Below are 25,000 nucleotides of genomic sequence, written 5' to 3' on the forward strand. Positions count from 1 at the left end.
TTCCTGTGATTGCATCACATGATAGAAGGGGAGAAAAGGGTTCACAAAGTTGTCTCTGATTATATTGTGCCTGTCATAGGAATTCTTCATGACGACATTTCCATGCCCTCTCTGGCCTAGCTCCTTAGAAGGCTCATCACATTCCATAACTGTGCTTCTGTCCTCACTCCTTGCCTGGTCAAGCTTTTTTTGTCTGTCAGTCAACATCCACCTTTACTTCTTGCCGTAAGTCTGGCTACATCAATTTATTCCTAAGAAATGGGACTCCTGCAATCCCTCAAAGTATGAAGCTATCCCATCTTTCTTGAGCTCTAGAGTCCATCCTCAACAGTAAGATTCTGAAGCACGTATCAACTCAATTTTCTTTCTGCCAGTATGGATTCCATAAAGAACAATCACTGGTGATCTAGCTTTCCTTACTGAATCCTGTCATCCTCCTTTACAAATTAAAATCTTATTATTGCCTTTGACATATCAAAAACTTTTGACCGTCTGGTATAAATCTTTAGTACCTATCTATATTTCCCTTATATGATTTCTACCCATCTCTGCATGTTTACCACAAGTTTCCTTTCTGGTTGTTCTATTGCTGCAGTGGTAAATGCCCAGTTCTAAACTGTTGCTTGCATGAACTGTTCAATTTCTTGTCCTATAAAAGAGTGAAATCATTTCTTGGAGGCAGAATGATACAATTACAGATGGCAAAGAAACTATACATCATCATTTTGAAAAGGTTGAAATGCAGCTTATACTTACAAGTGTCAGTCTGTCACCAGGTGACGTGTTATGAAGATGCATTTGTACATGCACCTGCTGTGTGAAACCCTATCAATTTTATGCTCCTGTCAGAACCTCAGTTTTTCCTCAACCTGTAGATCAATTCCTCAATGTGTTGCAACATTACAGGAACAGAAAACTGACATAGAAAGAGATAAACCTAATTTGTTAAGTGAATATGTACCCTAACAACAATAATGAAATGTTGCACCACTCACCAAGTTTTGTGATCTTATGGTTTGCTGCCTCAACAGTGAGGCTAATCTCTTGTTTCTCACCCTCCAGTGCCATCACCTGCTGCTGGAGGCGTTTTATCTCCATATTTTTGACACTTAGGTTTTCCTGCAGGCGGAACTGTGGGCTCTGGAAGGAAGCAGAACATGCTGTGGGTGAGGTATCAATGTAAGCCATATGTATACCAAAAAGAAAAGAGAATCCAGTTCCACCAATGTATTTTCATATTCTGAATTTTGCACTGCATAAGAATTTGTGGAATTGTGTATTTTAGCCTAACATGTTTCATCAGTTAATTTCCCTATGAACAAATGCAAATTCTTGGTATACCTGCACCAGCTCTCTGAGAGGTGAGGTGGTGGAGGACTTGGGGGAGGTGGTGTAGACACGTGGGGAGCCTTCCCCACCATGATTTACTGCACTCTGGCATTGAAAAATGCTTCTGATATCTGGAAAAAAATGATGAGTTTCTGAACTCTGCTTAAAACAAAGAAAATATCAACATGGAATACAATAAGCATGCTAAGATATCCCATTCACATGCCTGGTCTGGACATATACACCATAACACTGGGAACATACATGTGAAAAAGCCAGTCATATGAAGCCTGTTATAATGAAGGATTTCCATATTAAAAGACAATAGCACTCTGGAACACTAAAGTCTGACTTAGGTTCATTACCATGAAACTTCAGTCAATCTTCTCAATACAATTTGTTATTTTTTCCATATTAAACAGGATTATAGTTTCTCATCACTTATTAGATTTTTTTACTAAAACTTCTGAGCCTTAACAGCAAACATTACACAACTCACCAAGCTTTTCTGTGCAGAGAATGTGGAGGAACCGTGAGTTGACTGCTGATCCTCTCTTTTGCACTGCCTCCAAGAGGTATTTGAACTGTAAAAAAATTTATTATTAATATCCTGTGAAATGGAATGATTGACCAGGCCTGTAACCACACAACATCTTGTAAGGCAACACATCATGAAGAGAAAATAAATAAAAAATGGACAAATAACAAATAACATTTCCTCTGACAGGTATTCATTAAAGGTTATAAAATCAATACAGATGCCATTTTTATTTGCATTTTTCTGAGGTGCTGTGAATGCTGAAGAGGTCACCAGCCACTTCAATCCAGCAATAGAGGCAGGTTTTTTGCCAGTGTATAACATCTACCTGGTTACAAACCATACAAGCAGGAAGAAGAGTGTAAAGATAATGCATCAAAAATTCCTTCATCTAACATTTTGTAATCTGAATTGTCCAACAATGTGATTTTTTTTCTTAAATTGGTGAGAGAGAGAGAGAAAAAAAAAAAAAAAAAAAAAAAAAAAAAAAAAAAAAAAAAAAAAAAAAAAATAAGTAGCCTATTTTCTGCATCATTTAAAGCAACAATGGATATCAGCAGTGAATATTTCCTAACACTATCATTATATTAGATAAAACGCCCAACACCAATCAAGAGGAAACAATGTGACAATGCAAACACAGAATTTGAACAAACATATGGTCCTTTGTGTGTCTAGCTCACTATGTTTTAAATGTCACCCAGCAGTCATCAAGGTAAGACACTTCCACATTAAACATTACCTTACAGTGAACTATTTGTTTGCATAATAAAAAGACACCATGGGTGATTGTGGCTATGACTATAATGAACACCATGATTATTGTCTTGAGAGAGAGAGAGAGAGAGAGAGAGAGAGAGAGAGAGAGAGAGAGAGAGAGAGAGAGAGAGAGAGAGAGAGAGAGAGAGAGAGAGAGAGAGAGAGAGAGAGAGAGAGAGAGAGAGAGAGAGAGAGAGAGAGAGAGAGAGAGAGAGAGAGACTTTGACTTCACACTTCTGCTTTAAGACTGGTTTGATTATGTTTCACTCTTATCATCTAGAAACCTGCTTAGGTGGAGAGGATGATGCAGGATTATGACACACCCAGGCCAAGACGCTCAGAGCAACATGAAGACTCCACTCACCTTGGCCTGTGTTGCCTGATCTAGAGAGGCAGAGTTAACAAGGCGGCTCCTCAGCTTTGCCTCAGTGAACAAAGTAATGTAGAGCAGAAGCAGGGTCAGCTTTGTCAGCTCCAAACAGTTACCAGCCACTGCTTCCCTGAAGATGATTGGGTCCCCAGAAAAGTGATCTGCCACAGAGTGTTGTCTGGTTAGTCAATGTCTTGATGCACCAACATCAAGGATGTGTGGCCAAATAAACAATTCTGATGACCACGTAACTAATTGTAATGATTGTTGCTTTCTGTGTTCAGTGATTTGAAAAAAACTAATCCAGCATTAAAACTACTCTGTAATTATGGTATATATATATATATATATATATATATATATATATATATATATATATATATATATATATATATATATATATATATATATATATATATATATACACACACACACACACACACACACACACACACACACACACATAAAATCTTCCAGTCACTGTGACTCACCTCGGAACAAAGATTCAAGTCTGGGTGTGAGAGCAGCCAAGTCCTCCCCAACAATATTTTCTTTGTTCCTAAAAGAAATGAAAACTCTTAGCAATTTTACAAATAAGAATGATCTTCCTTGGTGCAGTATACAATTTTAGTGTTTGTATGCCTGATCTGTACAAGCTCATGCATGCTTACAGAACGGAACCACAAGCATTAACACAATTTCTTATGGAAATATATTACTCAAAGCATGCAAAATTCATCTTGCACACCTCATTGACTAACATAAAACCATATAACCTGCTATACAAAAAGCAACTGCTTTTTGTGGAAGTTCTTTAATGTGAAAGTGAAAATTAGATTACACAACTATATGGTAAAAGTACTCACAGAAAAGAGATTAGGCAGCAGTAAATCTTGCCATCAGCCAAGTGCTTAATGGAGCAACAGCTTTCTGGCACTAATTCCAAAGCATTTACCTGAAAATACAAGAATACTGTATGGAAAACACACAGCTCAACTGGAGGGGTAATTAAAACATAAATTGGGTTAGTTTTAGAACAAAGAAGTAACAGAAACAAAAAGGAAGATACTAAAAGATAAAATATTGCGTGTAACTGTTGTGACACGTTTGTCTCTCGTTCAAAAAACCTGTTTCCTCTAATCCTAGAAACTTGTTGCTTTGGATGAAGAGATTCCTTAACTTACCAAGCCAAAAGTAATCTAACCCAGCCTAATTTAAGGATGATCAGATGCTAAAGTCATATGAGGTTTACAGTAAGTATCCTTTGCAATACTGAAACATGAATATTAATGTGGTAGCACATTCATGCAGATAAAATAAACTTCCATACCATGAGGCAAGAAAGACAAAAGCTGCCTGTCATGCATTTCTCTATAAAATCATGATAACATCCACTTCAAGTGCACACCACTAGTTAGCAGTATTAATATATAAGTGCACCTGTCTCACAGCAAAAATAAAATTTGTTCTCAATGAAGTACTTGTGTCACATATAACATAGTGGTGTATATCTTTATCACTGCAAATTGTTTATTCCTGATATATTAATATTTATCAAATTTATTGTTTTCTCCACATACCCAGGTTGTCTCGCACCATGACAGTCTGCAGGCAGTGTCAGGAGGAAGGAGAGTGAAGGACGGGAGGAGGAGGGTTTCATTAGCACATGTATGAAACAATGCCTCAGCCAATCAAAAAAAAAAAAATAAATAAAAAAAAAAAAAAATAAATAAATAAATAAATAAATAAATAAATAAATAAATAAATAAAAATAAAAAAATAAAAAAAATAAATAAATAAATAACTAAGCAAATAAAATAAAATAAAATAAAATAAATAAAATAAGTAAATAAATAAATAAATAATAATAAAATAAAAATAAATAAATAAACAAATAAATAAAAAAATAAATAAATAAAATAAAATAAACAAAAAATAAAATAAACAAACAAATAAATAAATAAATAAATAAATAAATAAATAAATATATATATATATATATATATATATATATATATATATATATATATATATATATATATATATATATATATATATAAATAAATAAATAAATAAATAAATAAATAAATAAATAAATAAAAAATCAGCCAATAAATGGGTTGTATTCTGCAAGGTGGGTGGGAAGAGCTTGATTTTGAATCATTGTTGGAAGATGGGTCAGTGTGGTGGCTGTGAGTATGATTACTTCAAGGTGATGAGAAAATTTCACAGCAATAACAAAGCTTAGCCACCTCCAGTTCTTCCCACTAAGGACTTCAGTGATGAGGAAGTACAAAATAACAAGTAAGGTACGTTAGGTTAGGTTTAGTTAGGCTAGGTTAAATTTAGTTAAGTCAGGTTTAGTTAAGCTTATTTTTTTCAGTCATGCGTGAAGATAAAACTACATTTTTCTGGTAGATTGTGGTGTTTTTAGGATGAATCTCTGCTTGTTTTTGTTGCAAATCATTGGTTTATGTGTGGGGTGGGATTATTAATCATATATATATATATATATATATATATATATATATATATATATATATATATATATATATATATATATATATATGAAAAGATTGATTTGTGACAGAAACAGTTATTAAATTCATTCAAAGCACATCAAAATCTACCAGAAAATGTAGTTTAGTCTGAAAATGTTAGACAGGTACACTTATATGAATTTACCCAATTAATTGGATCTGCGGCTGAAGTTCAGGTTGGCCTGAGTCAGGAAGAATACACTATCATTGAAGGAGATGACCCATCAACAATTTTTCCTATCTTCTCTGGTTTTCCTTTACTGTGCTTTTCCTCTCAGTACTCCTAAGCATAAAAGAATATTTCCCACACCTTTCCAACCCTTAAGAATATCAAATTACCAGTGAATTAAGACAAAAAATGCAAAAATTACTTGAATTAAGTTAAAAAAAACTTGTTTGAGTCATGTTCACTTTGGTTAGAAATTGGAGTGACTTGATTTTTTGTTTTGTTTTGCCTTTTCTCAATAATTACTTGGTTTGTCTTGTTTTCCTTGATATGTAGGTAGCTTTAGCCTTCACTTTACATGTGTAGTGACCTGAGGTGACCATATTAACATCCTATCCTCTGCTTGAAAAAGTATACATTTGAATAGTCCAGACACTTCAGGAAGCCTACAGCAGGGAATTGTAAAATATCATTATCATTACAGCACTGAAGTAACACTCACACATTTCAGAAGCACATTTTCAGCAGAGTCCATCTTGACAGGTGGAGTATCTGGGAGAGAACAGAAAAGCACATGAACAAGAGAAGCTGGAAGAAGCCAACAGCCTAGATGTGCCTCTATAACACACAGATACTTCTTATGTCTACATGCATAAAATTTGCATGTTCTTTTAATTTTCCTACTGACTCAGCAATTTTAAATTGATTGCCAAGTTTATTCTAGTCATCTGTCATCATTTCTGCAAATCAGTTTCTTCTTACTATTTATCTCACTTAACAAAGCCTTTTCTTTTTTGTAGGAGGGGCACCAGCCAAGGCCAACAAAACTAATGTGTGTATGTCTCCTATCCTGGTTTCTAATCCAGCACCCACAGAGGCTGTGGATCCCACATCAGCTGACAGCAAAATAGTCATCAGTAAAATCAGTTTAAATTATTTATGGTCAGTATTAACTTGTCATCCACTAGATAAATATAATACTCATCTAACTTTTAACCCTACTGGCTGGTGAATGCAGACTCAATGGAAACATCTGAGACAAAGATAGATAAATTTTGGATAAAGATAAAAAAAAAAAAAAAAAAAAAAAGGTCAAGCAATAATAAATACCACAAACAACCAACAAAGTCATGAGCTGCCAGACTGGAGCCATAGACTCACTACAGCCTCCTCCTGGGAATGTTGTAAGTACTGACTGACCCTGCATGTCACCACTCCTGCAGGACCCACATTATCCACCGTAAACAATGTTCTTTCAAATTCACTGCAGGCAGCCTTACGTTATGCCATCTAGCAATGAAGATTTTTAAGCTTTAATCCTCTCTTGAAGAATATTACGCCTAAGCTCAGGCAGTGCACAGGTCTCCTAAGCCAATTGGAGCACCACAGTACATGGCTCAGCACAGCACGGCATACTGAACACATTGCAGCGAGCTAAGGGCCAGTCTGATACAATCTAAACATCATCTCTGCACTCTACCTCCTTACATTGCTGCTGAAAATTAATCCAAAATGCACCATCGGCTGCGCCTGGAGCCTCAAAATATACACTTCTCATTCCTGAGTCAGTGGCCAGTGATGCCCGCAGCGCCTCATTCCGTAGAAGGCCGCCGTCCCCTCAGGCCCTTACCTCGCTCACCTGCCACCTTCACCTTTCAGGACCCTCCAAAATTAGGCACAACACCACAATCTCCCTCCCTGGCCCTGCTGCTCTCCTTGTCCGCAAATTCAAACTTCAAGTCAAGCTGAGCTGCCACATGCCGCCACGCATCTTGATCTTGATATTGAAGCTTTAATTTCTATGCCCATCTTCCTCACAAATTCATCAGACATCCCTCTATTCCTATTAATTTGTTCACCTAAAATACATACATGTGTATTTATATCTCCCATAACAATCTCTCTCTCTCTCTCTCTCTCTCTCTCTCTCTCTCTCTCTCTCTCTCTCTCTCTCTCTCTCTCTCTCTCTCTCTCTCTCTCTCTCTCTCGCATGATCTTCAATATACTGTAAGTACTTTCTGCTATTCTTCCTAACTGCTCTCTCACCTTCCACTGTCAGTAAACTACACCTACAATTACCCTCTCAGGTCTACCACACTCATTCATCCACTGTATTCGAGTAGTTAACACGTCCTCACTTCCCGCACTGCCTCTTACATAAAAATCAAAGGTAACAATTCATGTAATTCTACAACATACGAGAAAAAAAAAATAAAATAAAATAAAAGGCGTGGATTTCGCTGAATTAAAGAAGCAAGACTAGAGGAGAAAACACCGTTGCAAAAACAAAAATTCCCAGAACAGCTGATAAGCAAATATTCCCTATTCCACTGCTTATCTCTATCTGTATACCAGACCGGCACTCCTACGCGGCGTGGTCCAGACAAAGCACCACATACTCTTACATACTTCATTCGCCTTCGATCTCGTGTATGGCTTTCTCAGACTTGCCTTACTTCATTACTTGTGTTAAAAGATGAATTTATACACAAGCCATTCCACAGAGTATTTTAGCGAACATTGGTTGTATCTGTCATGATAGACTGCATTATAGCATTTTACCAGAATATGATGATGTGTTGAAAGTGGTGGGCCAGATCAAGGAGATCATTCAGTCACCATGTACCTTTACCCTAATCCTTGACCTCTGACTCTGCATAACGCCACACGCTGCATGGTTTTCATTTTTTTTTTTTTTTTCACGCGTGAGCGACTTGTATGCGCATAATTTTGTATGCTTGAAATCTTGTTGAAAGCAAAAGCTTTCCACCCCGCCCCGCCCCGCTGCCCGTCCACTTTTCAAACAAGTCCATCGTCTCGGAGGTTTAGCCACAGAAACTTAGAACTACCACGGGTTGTAAGATTCCGATGCTCCAGGAGATCTGCGAGAAAGGATTGTCTCCGAAGGCCTCGTGAGTAGCCAAAGACACCGATATATATATATATATATATATATATATATATATATATATATATATATATATATATATATATATATATATATATATATATATATATATATATATATATATATATATATATATATATATATATATATATATATATATATATATATATATATATATAATTTTTTTTTATCTATTTCTTTTTTACTTTTTTGTCATTTTATTTTATTCTCTGACGTCATTTATTGCAATGAAATGCTTACATAGCTAAAAGTGGGAAGCACGCAGAGACAGAAAGCTGAGAGCAACTTTATTATGCAATGAAGACTTTCCCAGGCCACATGCGCCTAACACTAGGGAAAGAATGTTTCGTGGGGCGAGAGCAGGGAGGGTTGCAGGCAAACATCACTACTGGCAGTAGGTGGCGTCAGCGGTGTTGCTCATGATCCAGGGAAGGAACTTGCTCACTCTGGCGTACACCCCGGGACTGTTTTCGCCGGCACATCCAAAACCCCAGGAGGTAATGCCGACCTGCGTATACTTGGTGTTTTCTTCCACGAAGAGCGGACCTCCGGAATCGCCCTGGCAGGTGTCCTTGCCACCCTCCTGGAGGCCGGCACACAGCATGTTGGCCGTGATACCAGACATTCCCGGGCAGGAAGGAGCCAGAATGGGCACAGATACCTCATTCAATGTAGATGGTTGAGGCCCACCTGAGTAGAGCGTACCCCAGCCCGAAGCTATGGCCATCACCCCTTCATACGTCTGGGAGTCATCGGCAGGAAGACACACAGGGCGAAGCTGCTCGTATTGACTCAGGTCCAGTGTTTCCTTGAGCTTGAGTAGCGCGATGTCGTAGTCATATCCATTGCTTCCATAACCAGAGTGAATGATAATTTGCTCGACGCTCTTCAGGTCAGTGACACCTGGCACGTCATCGGTGGTGGAGTACATGTCGTGGTCGGCCACACCCACCACTAGAGAGCTGGCATCATCACCTTTAACGCAGTGGGCAGCAGTCAGGATATACTTGTTATTAATGACGGAGCCACCGCACCAGTAGTTACTTCCGCCGTTATACATGATCCCCACTTGCCATGGGTACTTATTTTTAGGGTCCACCTCTTGCCCACCCACAATCCTGCTGGGGTTTGCCACACCACACTGGCACGTGTCTGTGGTACTCGAGGTTACCGTGGATTCTGGAATGCGGACTGTGCACGAAAATCCTTTACCTGTGTTGCTTCCGTTGGTGCGGAACTTAATGGCAATGCGGTTTCCAGTAGATCTGTAGGACTGCTTCCCTGTACCACAGAACGTCGCCATCACCTTTCTATTCTCTTTGATCACCATTCGGTCTTTGCAATCCGTCACGTCGAAGTCATCGCATTCAACCTCCAGTGTGGCTTCTGGATTCTGAGCCTTGATGATCCAAGAACATCTTTGGTTGCTTGGGTAGTTATTGGGATAGTCCGGACTGGTGATAGTCCTTCCGGTCCCGTCGACAGTCTGTCGAAGAAAATACATAACACATGGATGAGGAAATAAAAAGAGATGCGAAAACCAAGGAGAAGTTTCAGCATAGGCGAACAGCATTAATAGCCTTAGAATTTGAAGTCTTAAAATGTGAACAGTTTCGGTTTTCCTGATAACTCGTGGACCAATTTCCTATGGTACTATTGCCATTTCTTCTGTCGCTCAAGTTGAAATTTTCTCTCAGAACACAGCTGAAGATTCTAGTCTGGCTTTTACTTAGTCTATCAATCACTGTCCTTCTGACCAACTGTCTTACATCTGATGTCGAGGTTCTCTGCAAATGCGCTTTATAATGCTCTTTTTAACCCTGGCTCTCGGATGACTTATTAATCAAAACAATAGATACCAGATCAGCTGACCTTTAACGAAACAGTATACTAAAGCTTCATAATAGTCACGAACCACATGTCGGAGAAAAGGATAAAATAATATATATATATATATATATATATATATATATATATATATATATATATATATATATATATATATATATATATATATATATATATATATATATCATTAAAAGTGATGGCAAGCTCTGCATTTATTATTTTCTTCGAGGTATTTTCTCTATACCTAAGCAGTGTCTTATATTCTTTTTCAAGACTACTTATGGTTTATCCGTAGCTACCATAAGCAGTCTTGAAAAAAATATAAGACACTGCTTAGGTATAGAGAAAATACCTTGAAGAAAATAATAAATGCAGAGCTTGACATCACTTTTAATGATATATGCTTGAGAGAAAATCGCATGCCCATTTATACCCTTAATATATATATATATATATATATATATATATATATATATATATATATATATATATATATATATATATATATATATATATATATATATATATATATATATATATATATAAACACACACACACACACACACACACACACACGCGCGCAAGTTACCATTTTTTCTCCACAACTTTGTTTGGGGTCCACATGGATTCCTCCCTGCATGGCCTGCAGGTAAATTCCAACTTCTCTGGCCCGGCTGGGAGCCCAGGCCAAGGCAGCAAACACCTGTGAAGGGACACCAAGTGTTACATTCATCCTACATGCGCCTCTCAGGCTGGTCGTCGCTTCCAGCCATTCCCATCCCAGCTGGATGTTCGCCTTCCCGCCCTCTGCCACACGTCTTGTTGCCCACCTGCCTCATTAGCAGGTCGTCGGTGCTACCTTCGCTACCTGTGTTCTCGCCTATAGCTACCTGCCTCACTCTGCTCTCCCTCCGCCGATCTCTGCCTTCGTCTTCCTTAACCTTCTCCTGCCCACTGCTCCTCCCTAGCTTGTTACCTCCCGGTGTTTTCAGCTGAGCTCAAGGTCCATTTGGCCACACTGAAAACTGCAGCAACTTCATCGTGAGTGGATTTCAATGATATAAAATCATGTTATATGAAGATTTGACGCTTGGAAGCGCTCGTGACTATGGATCATTCATTATCACGTCGTCGAGGTTACTGAGTCATGGACTGACACGCAAAGTACTTTGTCGCTGAATTCATTTGATCTGGTTACACAACATTGGGTTGTGAATGAGAGGAGCGGCAGATTAGTGATGTAACACAGCAACAGCTCTCACCATTCGGTCAGGTATTGGTTGCACTCCTCTACTGACACCTAAGACTACAGAAACCTGCCATTTTGCAGCTGAGTTAAGTTGTCGAGAGACAAGTATTATGAATAAATACAACTTTCATATGGAGATATGAGACGACCCGCTGAACTCCTACAGAGGGAATGGCCTCTATACAGGTGCACTAAAGTGCTTTCATCCTTATCCATAAACGTATATGAAACTCTCTAAAAGACTTGTATCGTAAGTGTTTTCTTGTTTTCTTTACCTGCCTGCAAAGCCCGTAAAAATTAATTTTGTCACAACATTGGGTTGTGTATACTGTTGTTGTATACTGTAAGCTTTGACAAGCCAATACAACAAAATGGCTGCTATTCTTTTGTATTTTAGACCATGAAAAATCAAGTTGATTGAATTAACGTTACCGTTTCAAGTCATAATGATTAAATAATTTTCACATTCAAGACTAAGGCAAGAGAAGGAGAGAGAGAGAGAAAAAAAAATAGACGTGAGGAAAGGTACCGGATAGTATCAAAGAGCGAAAATGGTTGAATGCAACTCAGTAGTTCTAAACAACGATGGGTGGAGTAAAAATTCAGCAGAAGCAAATATTAAATATTGATTGGAGCTCTTCATGACCAAAATAGAGCACCGCCATAACATGACGATTATTGTATCACAACACATGTTCAGGGCGGAAAAGTGAGACTGAGAATTATCTACCTCTTGAGAAATGTGAATACAAAAAATAATCATGTCAACTTAAAATCAAACTGACAAAATAAATTTTTAGGACTTTGCAGGCAGGTAAAGAAAACAAGAAAACACTTACGATACAAGTCTTTTAGAGAGTTTCATATACATTTATGGATAAGGATGAAAGAGGATAGTAATTAAAAATAACCTTCGTATTGAGCAATAGTGTCTTTTGTCGACTCATTTTATTTCTGTGTTCTTGTGATGTTGTACTCGTTCTACCCTCACCATTCTCACCTGTCTCCGTATCTTGAAATCTCTCCCTGTCAGTTCCTCTCTCCTCGTGTTTTTATTTCAGTGTTCTTGTGATGTTGTACTCGTTCTACCCTCACCATTCTCACCTGTCTCCCTATCTTGAAATCCCTCCCTGTCAGTTCCTCTCTCCTCGTGTTTACTATCGCCAGCGTTCTTATTCTCACCAGGAAGCAAAAGACCCTCAACTCCATGGCTGCTAAGGCTTGACTGGCTCTCCTCTACCGACTCTATCGCCAGCGTTCTTGTACTCACCAGGAAGCAACAGGCCTTCAACTCCATGGCTGCTAAGGCTTGACTGGCTCTCCTCTGCTGGCTCCTGACTTTATGGCAGCGAAGACCAAGGAACAAGTGTGCACAGTGGGCAGGTGAGGGAGGGGGCAGAGTAGCTTTAATGATAAGGAAGAAGTGAATAGAAAGAATGCGTATAATGGGGATTCGTGACGAATGTGACCAGACCCTTACTTTACCTTGACGAAGTGCTGTGTCTCTAAGGGCCTGGTCAACCACGGCCTCAAAAGGTGAAGGGACACAGAACACCTGTGTTAAGAAATTGCCACTACATTAAGGGAGGGTACTGTTTTTTTTTTTGTAAGCAGCCACATAAGATTAGATTTAAGCCGTGGACAGATCTGAAACTTTCAAAAACCTGAAAAGTTCTTAGAAGGTTCTGTAAACGGACGTAATGATACTCTTTAATATGCTACTTCATCACCCCCCCCTCTCTCTCTCTCTCTCTCTCTGAGGAAGATTCACTGTCGAAACGGTAGAGAAATATAAATCTCCATCTTTATCTTGTGCTTTCTCATCGCCACAGTCCACCCACTCGTCTGATCCATAAGTATACTACAAGATGGAGATAAACAGAAAAAAAGAAAAAAGAAAAACGGAAAAAGTAAAACGCATTTCACGTCACATACACTGCATTCAATATTGTAAGATAAACACGTAACTTGAAAGTATGACCGTTTTAAAAGCCGGCTTTAATATATACATCTGAATGCTGGTCATTGATCACCAAGATAGTCTAAATCTAACGAGCACGCCACTGAAATGAGAATATTAGAATTAATAAGAGGAGTCACGAGAATTGATAGGAGGAAGATAGAGGGAATACGGCATGAATTCAGCGTCACGCCACTACTGGAGGAGGAGGGAAGATCAAAACTACCCTATTGCGGAGGAATAGACAAGGAAAAAACATTAAAAATAAGATAAAATAAAAATAAATAAATAAATAAGTAAATAAACAAATAAATAAATAATGTACAATAATTGAATAGATAAATACTAGGAGTGGAGGCGTTAGGGAAGAAGACTTGTTGGCAGTTGGAAAGAGATGAGCGGAAAGGGTCAAATGACTGTAAAGAAATAACCTTAGCAGAACAGTTTTTTCTCTCTTAATGTAAGAGAGCACTGGTCAGGGAGAAAAAAAAAAAAAAAAAAAAAAACAGCGAAAAAAAATGCCAACTGAGGGGTCAGCCTCAAGATGGGGGAGGGTTGTAAAATCCCTAATGCTATGAACATAAGAACATAAGAAATAAGGGAAGCTGCAAGAAGCGACCAGGCTTACACGTGGCAGTCCCTATGTTAAATTGCCTATGTTCAACTTGTATCTCCTCCCTTATTTATTGACCAATTTCCTTTATTAAAAAATAAATAAATAAATAAATAAATAATCAGGAAGGAAAGGAGGACAATGTCTGCTTGTGCGGTAATATTTTTTTTTTTGTTCGATGAAAAGTAAAAAAAAAAAAAATGAAAAATTTGTCAAAAAAAAAAAAAAAAAAAAAAACAAGCAAAAATTTCTATAGCAGACTTTGTTCGCCTCTCATAGTTTTATAAGCTGCAATAGCTCATATATATGTAACAGGAATAACAACGGAGGAGATAATTTTTATATGACAAAATCCGCCATTTTGAGATATCTCGTCATTAAGTTTAAGGGGTGACTATAATTCACCTATTGCAGCTAGGGGCTTGAAACTCACATGATATATACATAAGAATATGATGAAAAAGCAGACATAGTTTCATTTAGCTACTCCGATTGGTTTTGTACACAGGCCTAAAGCGATTCATGATTTGACGCTCACTTACCAGTGGAGGCAGGGGATGGAAAACAATTTTTTTTATATTTCGCCATATTTCTAAGTAAAAAAACAGTGTTTAACTGTTTAAAATAAATAGAATATTAGTTCTAAAGATTTTTGTTGCAGACACATTAATTATTTGCTGGATTTACGAAAAAATAATTATATAATTATATTTTTCGTATATAAATCTGAAAAAAAAATAGTTAGGCCTAAAATTTTGTTTTCTGTTGTACGCAGTGAGAGAGTCGTAGATTTTCATAGGGGACTAAAGAAAAATGGATGTCAGCAAAAATATGGGAAAAAAAGGAAAAAAAAAGAAAAAAACTTATGATACATGTCTCGCTGCGGGCGAAACCGTGAAATTTCATGACGGAAGACCTCGTTACATAAGGAGAAGATTTTTTTTTTCTCAAAACTTTACATATATCAAAGGAAGCGGGAAAAAATGTAGAAAATTATAAACGAAGAAAAAAGAAAAAAAAATCATGTCCGGATCGTACAACCCCCCCAAAGAGATTTCAAATGTACCATCCAAACTTGAAGTATAAGTGCCTTGAAACCTCCGTCTTAAAAGAGTTCAAGTCATAGGAAGGAGGAAATACATAAGTAGGTAGGGAGTTTCAGAGATTATTAAAAAAAGGGAATGAATGATTTGCTCTTGAACATTCATGCCAGGTTCATGTTTCCTTCACTTGAATCCCCATTCCACTCATTGTGATGGATGGTGTTGCAGATTATCAACAAACTTCTTGATTGAAGGTTTTGTTTGACTTAAAGCACACCTTAGGCCATGTTTCACTTTGTCTGTTGCGATGTTTCATTTTAATGTGGAGTAGATGAGAGAATGCAGCCTCACAGGAATAAGTTGATGAAAATGGTAGGAGGTGCCGAAAACCCATTTGTCTATGTAGTATAGCCATTTCCTGTAATTTCCCTACACTGGCTACCTACCTGTAAAACACCTTTGGTTTAATATATATACATATCCTCAGATTATGGCCTGGCTACCTACCTGCGAAACACCTTAAGTTTAATGTTTACATATTCTCAGATTATGGCCCCCCTACACTCTGCTACATGACCCCCAGTTTGGGAACCACTGCTCTAGAAGAATGGAATACAGTGGTCGGGACTCGCTCTTAGAAAGGAGGTTCCAATCCCGATAATAACTGAGCTGTCAGCGAATTGAGCAGACTCGGTGTAGCCAGTTGATACGTGCCGAACACAAGTCACGTCCACACACTGCGTCCCCTCACCCTGCAGCATTCTTTGATGCTATCAACGCTTGACGGGACGGGAGCAAACCCCGACGCGTAACATAAGTGTTCACTCGGGTGTTACACAGTTACGTTACGAGATCCCGTTCACACTGTTATTTTTGTTACATGACCGTGTTACGTTACCATGTTCTGTACTTATGTTCTTTGGCTCTAATACTCCTCTAGTTTTATTCAACACTTGTGTGACGCTGCGGAACAGCACCTGCCATCTTCAGACACTAAAGAGATTAAAAACAATGAAAATACTAAGATCACTGATAAGCTCCGAGGCAGAAAACAGAGTAAAGCCAACTGACCCTGGTGCGAACGAACAAACACATACGCAAGTCGCTTTTTTCGTGGAGACCCCCATTGGCTAAGCAGAAACAACCATGCTAACACTGTGAAGGCAGAAGCGGTACCTGTTGGAAGCTAATGACGTGACAGTCTATTGTTGGCCATGTTCATAGCAATACAGCCAAAATAAATAAAATGTTAATCGCAAAAATATTATGTTTAGTGGCCGAATCATCTGAATTTGTTAAGTTTGTGTTGGAGTATCGGAAACATCGGAAGGAAGACAAAGCCTAATATAAATGAGTACTGTGTAGTGATGTATGGATGCGAAACATAGACTCTAACAAAAAAAAAAAGAGAAAATGTTGGAAGTTTTTGAGAATGTAATAATTGAAGAAGATAATGGGATCTGTGCGCGATGAAGAGGAAGGACAGTGAAGAAGACGACAAAATGCAGAAATCCGTGAATTAAAAGGCCAAAACAGGATTCAACACATAAATTTTGGTTAATAAGAGAAAATAAAAGGAAAAAGAAAGAAGAAAACAAAAGACTCAGACAGCGAGAGGGACACACGAGTGAGTGCTGTTTTAAAGGTAACACTTCCGAACAGCAACTCAACTCAACTCAACAGGATTCAAGATATCGTGAGGTCAAGGAGAGTTTTAGATGGGCAGGACACTGTGCCACAGTGAGGAAGAAGGAAAATGTCCAAAAGATTGATGGACAACAGAATGGATGGAGTTCGTGCTGTGGGCACTGAGAATGTAGAAAAAAGACGTCCAGGTGTAGGAACACGTAATAAAGACTGACAGGGGCCAGCTGTAGATGACAGATGGGAAGAAGCTTGGTGAGGGAGGCGATGGAACCACAGGCCCGTGAACTTATGGTGTGTGTGTGTGTGTGTGTGTGTGTGTGTGTCCATTTCACTATTTGGTTTAACATCAAATTAGAATGTATTTCCTTTCTTTGTATGATTAGATCTTGTATATTCCCTGATGCTAGAGAAACTTGGACGTGCTATGAACTCTCCATCTAATGTTTCGAAACGTGGAACCAGTATAGCTGGCTGGGTAGTCAGAACTGCTGAACGAATATGCTATGTTCGAATGCGTGGGTTTTGGTAAAAATCCTTACGTAAAAAAAAAAGTTATCCTATTGCACCAGAATTTGTGAAGATAAATCTAAAGGTGTAGTGAGGTAGACATGTCTTGAACAATTTCTCCCGAGGATCTAAATATGATAACTAATAGTCATGAGAAGGAAGTACAATGTAAAGTCGGTGGCGTCATGTCGGCTTCCCATCTTGTCCCACCGCGGGGTAGCAGGAGAGCGACGTTCCCTGAGGGGCAGATCACCCAGGTTGACTCTTGAGCACAAATCAAATGATCGTTTCTATGCTTTCATTTTTTTGACAGATGGTGTTTTACTTCATAATGATCCACAATCAAATATAAGAACACGCGGGCAGGGAAAGTTTCCGCTGCATGTACGTTCATTCTCGAATACAAAATGCTGTCCTTCACGAAATACGGTCCTCATTTTGATAAAAAAAAAGAAAGTGCATTGAATAATGTAAATAGTACATTTCACCATCACAGTTTTCCTTTGCTCCAGTAATATTTCTAAGATTGGTGTTTGTGTTCCGACGCCGCCGGCAGGTGGCGCCAGTACACTCTGTAGATCCTTTCTTTTGTTGTTGTTGTCAAGTAATTTCATTTTATTCCCTGACCCTTTTTAATTATAACGTTATTTATTGCAATTAATTGTTTACATAACTAAAAGTGGGAAGCACGCAGAGACAGAAAGCTGAGAGCAACTTTATTGTGCAAAGAAGACTTTCCCAGGCCACATGCGCCTAACACTAGGGAAAGAATGTTTCGTGGGGCGAGAGCAGGGAGGGTTGCAGGCAAACATCACTACTGGCAGTAGGTGGCGTCAGCGGTGTTGCTCATGATCCAGGGAAGGAACTTGCTCACTCTGGCGTACACCCCGGGACTGTTTTCGCCGGCACATCCAATACCCCAGGAGGTAATGCCGACCTGCGTATACTTGGTGTTTTCTTCCACGAAGAGCGGACCTCCGGAATCGCCCTGGCAGGTGTCCTTGCCACCCTCCTGGAGGCCGGCACACAGCATGTTGGCCGTGATACCAGACATTCCCGGGCAGGAAGGAGCCAGAATGGGCACAGATACCTCATTCAATGTAGATGGTTGAGGCCCACCTGAGTAGAGCGCACCCCAGCCCGAAGCTATGGCCATCACCCCTTCATACGTCTGGGAGTCATCGGCAGGAAGACACACAGGGCGAAGCTGCTCGTATTGACTCAGGTCCAGTGTTTCCTTGAGCTTGAGTAGCGCGATGTCGTAGTCATTTCCATTGCTTCCATAACAAGGGTGGATGATAATTTGCTCGACGCTCTTCAGGTCAGTGACACCTGGCACGTCATCGGTGGTGGAGGACATGTCGTGGTCGGCCACACCCACCACTAGAGAGCTGGCTTCCTCGTTTTCAAGGCAGTGGGCAGCAGTCAGGATATATTTGTTATTAATGACGGAACCACCGCACCAGTAGTTACTTCCGCCGTCATTCATAATCCCCACTTGCCATGGGTACTTATTTTTAGGGTTCACCTCTTGCCCACCGACAATCCTGCTGGGGTTAGCCACACCACACTTGCACGTCGCTGTGGTACTTGCAGGGACCGAGGACTGTCCAGTATTGGCAGAACACTCTGTTCCCGGGCCCCCAGTGGCCTCTGTTCCCGGACCCCAAGTGGCCTCTGTTCCCGGGCTCCCAGAATACCCTGTGGATGGACTCCCAGAGCTCCAAGACATTGAGTTCGCGTACCAGGTTGTCATCCAGTACTTGTTCGCAGTCTGTCGGGTATAAGGCAGAGTAATTGATTGGCACAAAAAAATAAGTTTACAAAAAAAAAAAAGTGGATGGAAAAAAGCAAGATTAAGCTAGAGGAGTCCCAAGAGAGGCAGCCATGATCATGGACAGTATTTTCGAATGGATGACTGCCTCTGGATAGTTTATCATCACAAAGGAAACAGCAGCGCCATCATCATCATCATCATCATCATCATCATCATCGTCATCATCAACAATAACATTATTATCATCATCATTATCATTATCAACAACAACAGTATTATTGTCATCATCATCATCATCATCATCATCATCATCATCAACAACAATAACATTATCATCATCATCATCATCATCAACAACAACAGTATCATCATCACCATCATCATCATCATCATCATCATCATCATCATCTTCATTAACATCGATATCATCATCATCATCATCAACAACAACAGTATCATCATCATCATCATCACCATCATCATCATCATCATCATCATCACCATCTTCATTAACATCAATATCATCATCATCATCATCATCATCATCATCATCATCATCATCATCAGCAGCAGCAGCAGCCCGGAGGAAGGATGAACAGATGAAGGATGATCTGTTCGCCGACTGCTCTAGCCCGAATATTATTTTTGGTTGGTGCAGTTTTAGGTGAAGAGTAAGCAATGTATTATCAGCGTTATATTCGTCCCCGCCTACCATGAATGTATCGCCAGTAGCTACAAGCAGCTCACTCACTGCAGGGGGTGTTCATCTTGTTAGTCGCTTTACTTTGTTACAGTGTTGAGGAAACTTCATGGTTCCTGTCTTCCGCACGCACGCACACACACACACGCACACACACACACACACACACACACACACACACACACACACACACACACACACACACAAACACACACACACACATAAACACACACACACACACACACACACACACACACACACACACACACACACACACACACACACACACACACACACACACACACACACACACACACACTCTGTACATTTTTCAGTTTGTTAACTGCCTAAATAATAAACCGTTTATTATTATTATTATTATTATTATTATTATTATTATTATTATTATTATTATTATTATTATTATTATTAAAACACACACACACACACACACACACGTTACCATTTTTCATCAAAAATTACCTTGGGGTCCACGTGGGTCCCTCCCTGCTTGGGCTCCACATAGCCTCCTCCCTGCATGGCCTGCAGGTAAATCCCAACTTCTCTGGCCCGGCTGGGAGCCCAGGCCAAGACAGCAAACACCTGTGAAGGGACACCAAGTGTTATATTCATCCTACATGCGCCTCTCAGGCTGGTCGTCGCTTCCAGCCATTCCCATCCCAGCTGGATGTTCGCCTTCCCGCCCTCTGCCACACGTCTTGTTGCCCACCTGCCTCATTAGCAGGTCGTCGGTGCTACCTTCGCTACCTGTGTTCCCGCCTATAGCTACCTGCCTCACTCCGCTCTCCCTCCACCGATCTCTGCCTTCGTCATCCTTAACCTTCTCCTGCCCACTGCTCCTCCCTAGCCTGTTACCTCCCGGTGTCTTCAGCTGAGCTCAAGGTTCATCGTGAGTGGATTTCAATGATATAAAAGCATGTTATATGAAGATTTAACGCTTGGAAGCGCTCGTGACGGTGGATCATTCATTATCACATCGTCGAGGTTACCGAGTCATGGAAAGACACGCAAAGTAGAGACTGTCGCTGAATTCATTTGATCTGGTTACACAACATTGGGTTGTGAGTGAGAGGAGCGGCGGATTTGTGATGCAACACAGCAACAGCTCTCATCATTCGGTCAGGTATTGGTTGCACTCCTCTACTGACACCTAAGACTACAGAAACATACTACTCTTACCGCTCTTTTCTCGACTCATTTCATTTCTCTGTTCCTGTGATGTTGTACTCGTTCTACCCCTACCATTCTCACCTGTCTCCCTATCTTGAAATCTCTCTCTGACAGTTCCTATCTCCTCTTGCTTATTATCGCTTGCGTTCTTGTACTCACCAGGAAGCAACAGACCCTCAACTCCATGGCTGCTAAGGACTGACTGGCTCTCCTCTGCCGGCTCTGACTTTATAGCAGCGAAAACTAAGGAACAGGTGTGCACAGCGGGCAGGTGAGGAAGAGGGCAGAGTAACTTTAATAATAAGAAAAAAGTGAGTAGAAAAAATGGGTATAATGGGATTCCTAACGAATGTGGCCAGACCCTTACTTTACCTTGACGATGTGCCGTGTCTCTAAGGGCCTGGCTAACCACGGTCTTCCGCGCCTCTCTTTTCACCTCAAAAGGTGAAGGAACACAAGAACACCTGTGTTAAGAAATTGCCACTGCATTAAGCGAGGGTACGTTTTTTTTTTTTTAGCATTCATATAAGATAAGATTTAAGCCGTGGACAGATGTGAAACTCTTTCAAAACCTGAAAAGTTCCTAGAAGATTCTGTAAACAAACGTAATGGTACTCTTTAAATATATGTTACTTCATCACACCCTCTCTCTCATATATATATATATATATATATATATATATATATATATATATATATATATATATATATATATATATATATATATATATATATATATTCTGTTTAAGCAGCGGTTTGTGTGGTTTTTTGGTGCAGGCCATTTCCTTCTCGTGACGTGTTTCGCTTCGTAACACTTCTCTGGCTGTTCATTCCCTGCTTCTGTTGTTTCTCGCGCTGCTTCCTTTTCACTATTACACTGCTTCCTCAGCCGTTTTTCCCAACTCTGTATTAAAAATCTTTCACTATATTTAACAATTTTGACTGACTCTCTTTATCTCCATATAGTTATAGGACTGTGGGGCTCCCTCCGTCCTCTTCTTCTAACCTCCCATGCCATACCTCCTCCCCATGGCTATTGCTGCCATCAGAAGCTGGCTTCTCTGATCCTCGTACCTGCCACGCTCCACATCAGGTGTTCAGTGGTCTCCTTCATTCCCACACAGAACTTGTTAATCTGTTGCCCGACCTCCTCTGCACTGTCAGCATCTCCGCGCTCGTACTGTGCTTTCCTACGTTATATTGTGACTGTTTTGTAGTGTTGTGGCTTTACTTTGCTAAAACTACGGCCCATATTACGAAGAGGCCTTTAAATGAAGTGCTAAGAAGATAATGATCACATTTGAGACAGGAGATTATCGAGAAGCATGAACGAGGCGTCCGCGTGGTCACTTTTTTTTTTTTTTATTAGGGATGAGGGGCAGTAATTTGTTTACATTATAACGCTTAAAATTACTTTTATATGAATATTTCTTGATCGATGGAACGGATCGGATGCTTCTATTAATTCTTATGGGGAAAGCTGACTTGATTTACGAGTGAATTTGAACCCTAATCAGAAGCGGATTATACTTGCAATCCAAGGTACCATAGTGTGTGTGTGTGTGTGTGTGTGTGTGTGTGTGTGTGTGTGTGTGTGTGTGTGTGTGTGTGTGTGTGTGTGTGTGTGTGTGTGTGTGTGTGTGTGTGCAATTTAGAGATTATTTCAAGTGTGAGTGTGGATGGCTCAGAGTGGTGTGAGGTGGTGATGGGAGGAGAGATAATGGAGGAGAGTGAGTGTCAGTGTTCTAGGGAAGGTGTTGTATAAACACGGTGAGATGGGTAAAAATATGAGAGGGCGGGTGATGTAAGGTGAGCTCGTCAAAGAATCACCTGAAAGAATGATGAAAGGGAGAAATGTGTCTGTGGATGAAAGGAGAGATTTAAGAAATAGTATCCCCTAGTTAAAATTGACCTATGGAGACCTGGACCTGGAATAAGGCACAACAATGAAAAAAATAAAATAAATAAAAATAAATAAATAAATAAATAAATAAATAAAATAAATAGATAAATAAAATGCGTGCTGTGGAAGTGAGTTACCTGAGAGGGACATGGTGATTCTTGAGTGACAAGATGGGAGCAACAAGAGCGTGTATGAGAAGTGTGGCATGAACACCTGTGCAAGTCGCGTGAATGGTGGACTGGTGGAATGGCTGAAAGGAAACACGCTCCAAGTATACCCGATGGAATGCAAGTATACGTGTGTGTGTGTGTGTGTGTGTGTGTGTGTGTGTGTGTGTGTGTGTGTGTGTGTGTGTGTGTGTGTGTGTGTGTGTGTGTGTGTGTATTATATTTATTTATTTGTTTATTCGATTGGGAAGAGTGAGTCAGAGTTTACTGCAGATAAGTGTCACGTGATCATCAAGTTTGGATGGCGAGGCGTGAGACGTGACTTGGCTGCAGATTAAGGGATGAGATAATTAAAGAAGCTGAGGAAGAGAGAGACTTGGAGGTAACCATGAGAACGAATAAGAAACTTGAACATCATGTCACTAAAAACACGAAAAGTATATATGGTATGGATTGTTCGGAAATATGAGCGTGGCCTTCACATAAAGTAGACGAAAAACTTCTAAAGAAAAAAAATGCTTCATAAGATCTACACTAGAAACCTCACGACTATGATGAAAAAAAAAAAAAAAATGAAAAATTGTACTAGCCAGGAAACCCACCGTCGAAAGGATACAACAAGAAGAACATGACAAAAGGAGACAAAGATGATGTGCTGATACCAAGCTTTCCGGAAGAAGAAAAACATCACTGCAATGCTTTCACAGTACACGTGCATTTAAAGAACATGTGTAATAATTGATCGAGCTTGGGTTGATCTTGTAAAAAAAATAATAAGTAGAAATAAATAAACGACCAAATAAATAAACACACACACGTATACGAGAGAGAGAGAGAGAGAGAGAGAGAGAGAGAGAGAGAGAGAGAGAGAGAGAGAGAGAGAGAGAGAGAGAGAGAGAGAGAGAGAGAGAGAGAGAGAGAGAGAGAGAGAGAGAGAGAGAGAGAAAGAGAGAGAGAGAGATAGGGGGGGGGAGGGAATGGAAATGGAGTCAGTAATTGTACCTTGCAATGATCAGTCCAGGGAAACACTTAGCAACACTGTATTTGTAAATGACATACAAGGAAAGTACATGGACTGCTCGTAACACAGAGTCACGTATCAGACCTAATCAACATTAACAAAAATCTAAGGGTACTATTTGTTTATTTGGCTTGTCTCTTCTTGACGACAATGTACCACCTACGTGTTTCAAGGCATTAATATGTACTTGTATTTACTGTACTGTTACGTAAACCTGTATTATTTTGCTGATACAAATGACTACACTGGGGTGCTTGGCATACGACTTATTTGACTTTTAACCATTTTTGTTCTTTTATCTATTTATTTCTTACTTACGAAGGCTAACTTGTCATAAGAGCAACTCATCACATGGGCGAATACAAAATTTATACATACATTTTTGTGTGACTTAATTGGTAGATTTACTAATGGTAATCACTTTGTTATGTAGAGTAAGAAAGATTAAATAAATTGTTAATGCGCGTTTTATTGCATTCTGAAGTCTTTTCCATTTTTTTGCTTCCGACGATGGCTTTGGAAGTGACTGATGTCGTGAGCCAGATACGCCAGTGTATCGCCCTACGGTCATGCACAGGCTGGCAGAAGGAATCACACAGTCTTGCATTCAATACAATTCAACTTCACGTAATACATTACAATTTTATCGTTAACAAGTAAAATTTTATTCTACAGAAAGAAAACCTCAATTTTCAGCCTCGGCCATCATTAGCGAGGCACAACACTGATACTGGATCCTTCAT

The 25,000-nt window shown here is 39.5% G+C and overlaps 3 protein-coding genes across 7 annotated transcripts in view; all 3 read right to left on the minus strand.

The window, feature by feature from the left end:
• The window catches only part of LOC135116342 (putative leucine-rich repeat-containing protein DDB_G0290503), a 33,524-nt gene extending 26,051 nt beyond the window's left edge, over positions 1-7,473 (minus strand). For 2 of the 4 annotated variants that reach the window (XM_064033707.1, XM_064033704.1), the window contains exons 1-8: positions 7,191-7,275; positions 6,205-6,254; positions 3,863-3,951; positions 3,488-3,555; positions 2,991-3,157; positions 1,829-1,913; positions 1,342-1,460; positions 996-1,140 (exon numbers count right to left, since the gene is read on the minus strand). In XM_064033707.1, coding sequence (XP_063889777.1) covers positions 996-1,140; positions 1,342-1,460; positions 1,829-1,913; positions 2,991-3,157; positions 3,488-3,555; positions 3,863-3,951; positions 6,205-6,254; positions 7,191-7,260 — 793 coding nt within the window. In that variant the 5' untranslated portion in view covers positions 7,261-7,275. Of the gene's footprint in view, positions 1-995; positions 1,141-1,341; positions 1,461-1,828; positions 1,914-2,990; positions 3,158-3,487; positions 3,556-3,862; positions 3,952-6,204; positions 6,255-7,190; positions 7,276-7,332 lie in introns of those variants that run through there. The other 2 variants (XM_064033705.1, XM_064033706.1) reach the window with 2 other exon arrangements.
• A 1,432-nt stretch (positions 7,474-8,905) lies between these two features.
• LOC135116344 (trypsin-1-like) lies at positions 8,906-13,150 on the minus strand. Of its 2 annotated transcripts, none has more exons than XM_064033708.1 (3): positions 12,999-13,150; positions 11,069-11,182; positions 8,906-10,117 (listed from the first exon to the last, which is right to left on the minus strand). In XM_064033708.1, exons 1-3 carry the CDS (start codon positions 13,023-13,025, stop codon positions 9,017-9,019), a joined length of 1,242 nt encoding a protein of 413 aa, XP_063889778.1. In that variant the 5' UTR covers positions 13,026-13,150; the 3' UTR covers positions 8,906-9,016. The 2 variants fall into 2 exon arrangements, with proteins under 2 accessions (XP_063889778.1, XP_063889779.1); XM_064033709.1 differs by having other exon boundaries at positions 12,911-13,010.
• A 5,051-nt stretch (positions 13,151-18,201) lies between these two features.
• Positions 18,202-21,478, minus strand: LOC135116345 (trypsin-7-like). The gene is made up of 3 exons (XM_064033710.1): positions 21,326-21,478; positions 20,459-20,578; positions 18,202-19,272 (listed from the first exon to the last, which is right to left on the minus strand). Exons 1-3 carry the CDS (start codon positions 21,350-21,352, stop codon positions 18,313-18,315), a joined length of 1,107 nt encoding a protein of 368 aa, XP_063889780.1. The 5' UTR covers positions 21,353-21,478; the 3' UTR covers positions 18,202-18,312.
• Positions 21,479-25,000: the final 3,522 nt, after the last annotated feature.

Source organism: Scylla paramamosain, chromosome 31 (genome assembly GCF_035594125.1).
Source record: "Scylla paramamosain isolate STU-SP2022 chromosome 31, ASM3559412v1, whole genome shotgun sequence".
In the NCBI taxonomy this organism is placed as follows: domain Eukaryota; kingdom Metazoa; phylum Arthropoda; class Malacostraca; order Decapoda; family Portunidae; genus Scylla; species Scylla paramamosain.